This window comes from Diaphorina citri, unplaced genomic scaffold (genome assembly GCF_000475195.1).
Source record: "Diaphorina citri unplaced genomic scaffold, Diaci psyllid genome assembly version 1.1 scaffold249, whole genome shotgun sequence".
NCBI classification, from domain to species: Eukaryota; Metazoa; Arthropoda; class Insecta; order Hemiptera; family Psyllidae; genus Diaphorina; species Diaphorina citri.
The window spans coordinates 140,810-143,802 of record NW_007377686.1 but is presented as its reverse complement, the minus strand read 5'-3'; the positions used below and the strand labels follow the sequence as shown (position 1 = coordinate 143,802).

The 2,993-nt window shown below is 37.6% G+C and overlaps 1 protein-coding gene across 1 annotated transcript; it reads right to left on the bottom strand.

The window, feature by feature from the left end:
• Window positions 1–264: 264 nt before the first annotated feature.
• Window positions 265–2,437, bottom strand: LOC103506588 (facilitated trehalose transporter Tret1-like). The gene is made up of 2 exons (XM_008470982.2): window positions 2,296–2,437; window positions 265–2,083 (listed from the first exon to the last, which is right to left on the bottom strand). Exons 1-2 carry the CDS (start codon window positions 2,357–2,359, stop codon window positions 756–758), a joined length of 1,392 nt encoding a protein of 463 aa, XP_008469204.1. The 5' UTR covers window positions 2,360–2,437; the 3' UTR covers window positions 265–755.
• Between the last annotated feature and the right edge of the window lie 556 nt (window positions 2,438–2,993).

Here is a 2,993-nt window from a genome sequence, read left to right as displayed (position 1 = left end):
TGAGTACTCACGGTATTAAAAAGTTTCGACGGGAAGTCGGGAACCATCTTGTATGAACCAATTTATCGGAATCTCTTTATTCTTTTGTGTGGGCATTTAACATTTTCTTTTTGATCAATCATTCTTCTTCATTATCCTCAATTTGATTATCTCTTTCTTGTAGTCTTTTGTCATTTTCTTTGTTTAGGACACTTGAGGGCGTTTGAGATGTGACTGAAACACTGAAGTATGGGATTACAAAAAAATTGTACTCGAGACAAGACATGGAGATATAAATAATTACATGTCTATTGTTAACTTCCAAAACATTTCAATGGTGAATTAGGTGACACATTTTATACAAAGAGGAAAGCTCTTTCACTAGGAAAGGGGAAACTGTTTCTGTTCTGTGCGAGACATATTCATTCCCACATAAAATTAATGGCGTTACTGTAACGCCACCCACTAGCTGCTATCCGGAATGACGACTGCTAGGAGATGCATGACTATGCGTTCAGTCTTGACTTAATTAATCACTTGGGGAGTCAAATTGTTTGACATTGTGGAGTGTAGTGTAAAGAAATTTCACCTATTTCCACGTAAATTAACCTCGTTTTTCTCTCGGAGCTATACTAGGTGTTTTAGAATATTTGTAATAGAAATGATTTCGGTTCAATTGCTTGTCAGAGGTTTTTGGTACTCAATAAAGTCAGTAAACTTTCAACATCGATAGGACAAAATTATACAAGTACAAAATGTTCAATTTATTGCAAAGATTACTTTTTGCTTTTAGTCTTTTTGTTCAGTTTCTCTTGTATTTCAGCTAACGTTTTCTGCTTAGTCTCCATGAGATAAAAGTAATTAAATACAACCGAACAAAAGTGCACAGAAGAATAAATGAAAAATATCACATGTTGTCCTAAGGACTTAGTAATCAAAATGTGGAACTTGGTTGTGATGAATGAACCGAACGCAAGTGCCACTGAGGCACAGGATGATGCTTGACATCGAACATTGATAGGAAACAACTCGCTGACCAGAATGTTGGGCAGACAACCAATCCCATAATATGAAGCTGCATACAGTAATGTGGTTATGTAGGGAATGTATTGGAAATTGGGCAGCTCTCCTTGATATAAATAGAAAAGTCCAGTAGAGAAAGTTAACAAACATCCAAGAGCTGCTGAGAAACAGCTCAGCGGCTTCCTTCCCAAAATATCCATCAATGGCGCTTGCAAGAAGTTGGATAGGAACATGATGATCATAAATACGAGGATACACTGATCTGGACCGAAGTAGGCATTGTCCAGCTTAGGTAGCAAAGTAGAGGAGTAAGTTATCATGGAGGTAATTCCTCCCAATCTTTGGAATAAAGAGGCTGCCATAACCAAAGTGAAAGCTCTACGGTTCGACTTATTGGTCAACAGTTCCAAATAACCCGTCTTACTTTTCAAATCTTCTTGTGTTTTGTCCATGATGCTATTCATTTCTTCCATGACATCCTTTTTGTTTCCTCTGTACCACTTCAATGATTTTTCGGTTTTCTTTAAATTGTTTTTGGCAGCGTGGAAATGAGGAGTTTCTGGTACAAACGAGAAGAGTATGAAAAATATCACAGGAAGTATACTAAGTGCTATATTCAGGCTGTTGTAAGATACATGATTTCCTATCAGTAGAATAGCAAGAGTTCCAACCATTTGAAATCCGGACGGAATAGATCCCAACGCTCCTCTGATATTGTGCTCCGATATTTCCCCAATGAAAATGGGCATTGCTGTATATGCCACACCTTTGGAGATACCAATAAATAACCGGGCAATATACAAACATTCGATTTTATTACTTACTACCAGGAACCATGTTGGTAAACATAGTAAAGCATTCAATAGTAATGTTGTTTTGCGGCCGATTTTTTCAACAAGAATTCCAGCAAATATGGGGCTGATGGCGTTCCCAAGATCCAGGAGAGATACCATCCAGGATAACTGATACTTGTTCAATCGGATCCCAATGTTTTCTAAGTCTGGGTTCTCGTCTGTTAATCTCTTGATCATCACTGAAGGCCATGCTATCCAGCAACCAGCTATCAGAAGACTTATAGAAGCTGTAATGAGAAAAGAACAAAGTAAAATAGCAAATAGTTAGGTAGCTACACTCTTAATAAAATAAATGAGAAATAAAAGGTACATAACAAATAAAGCAAGGTACTTAATAAAATCAATTGACATTTAGATTTAGAATTAACTTTCAAACGAAAAATCAGAGTGTATTTCTAATAAAAACCTTTTAAATCTAACTTGAAAGGCAAATTTTTACCTGTATTTGTAGCAATAATTTGATAAACATAGCTCCTCTTGAAGACGCCCATTTTGTCGACCATACGAACTTAGCACATAACCACTACTACCGAACTCTCCGACCTAGACTAAACCAAATGAGCTAGTTCTACAAATAAATGTAGTTCTACAAATAAATCACCAAGATTATTACGTTCCATTTAACAAACTCTGCCATACGGGGTCTCGAAAAAGATTTACATCTCGTCGTCCTCCTTTGATGTGTAACATATGGCTAACTTCTTGGCAAAAGAAATACCTAATACTTACGGGGCAGGATATGATATCGTATTCCAACTATTCCATAATGAATTAGTCAATAGGACCTTCAGATTTTGACTGAACGGAAAAATTCGCGTTTTGACCATCAAGTGTGCGGGGGACATCGAAGCCAAAAGTTAAATAGGCGAAGGGATGTGTTGGGCCCGGGCTACTTATTGCATATCACGTCTAAACCTGACAGGCGGACTTGATCAGCCCTACCTGATAGTGTGTGTGCTCATCAGGTATTAGATAGACTTGACAGGCTGACCTGATCAGGTGTACCAGTCTATCTGATTTTGAGTGGCTGGCCTCAGCCATCATGGTAGAAATTATTCGTCCCTACCCAGTAGACCTTTTCTCGTCATTTAATTGAACGTGTCTATGATTGATGATACGTTAGGATAGGATTATCAT

Coding starts and splice junctions, on each gene's coding strand:
- LOC103506588 (XM_008470982.2), bottom strand. CDS start 2,359: ATGGTCGACAAAATGGGCGTCTTCAAGAGGAGCTATGTTTATCAAATT. Junction 2,084..2,295: donor AATTATTGCTACAAATACAG/GTAAAAATTTGC, acceptor TTCTCATTACAG/CTTCTATAAGTCTTCTGATA.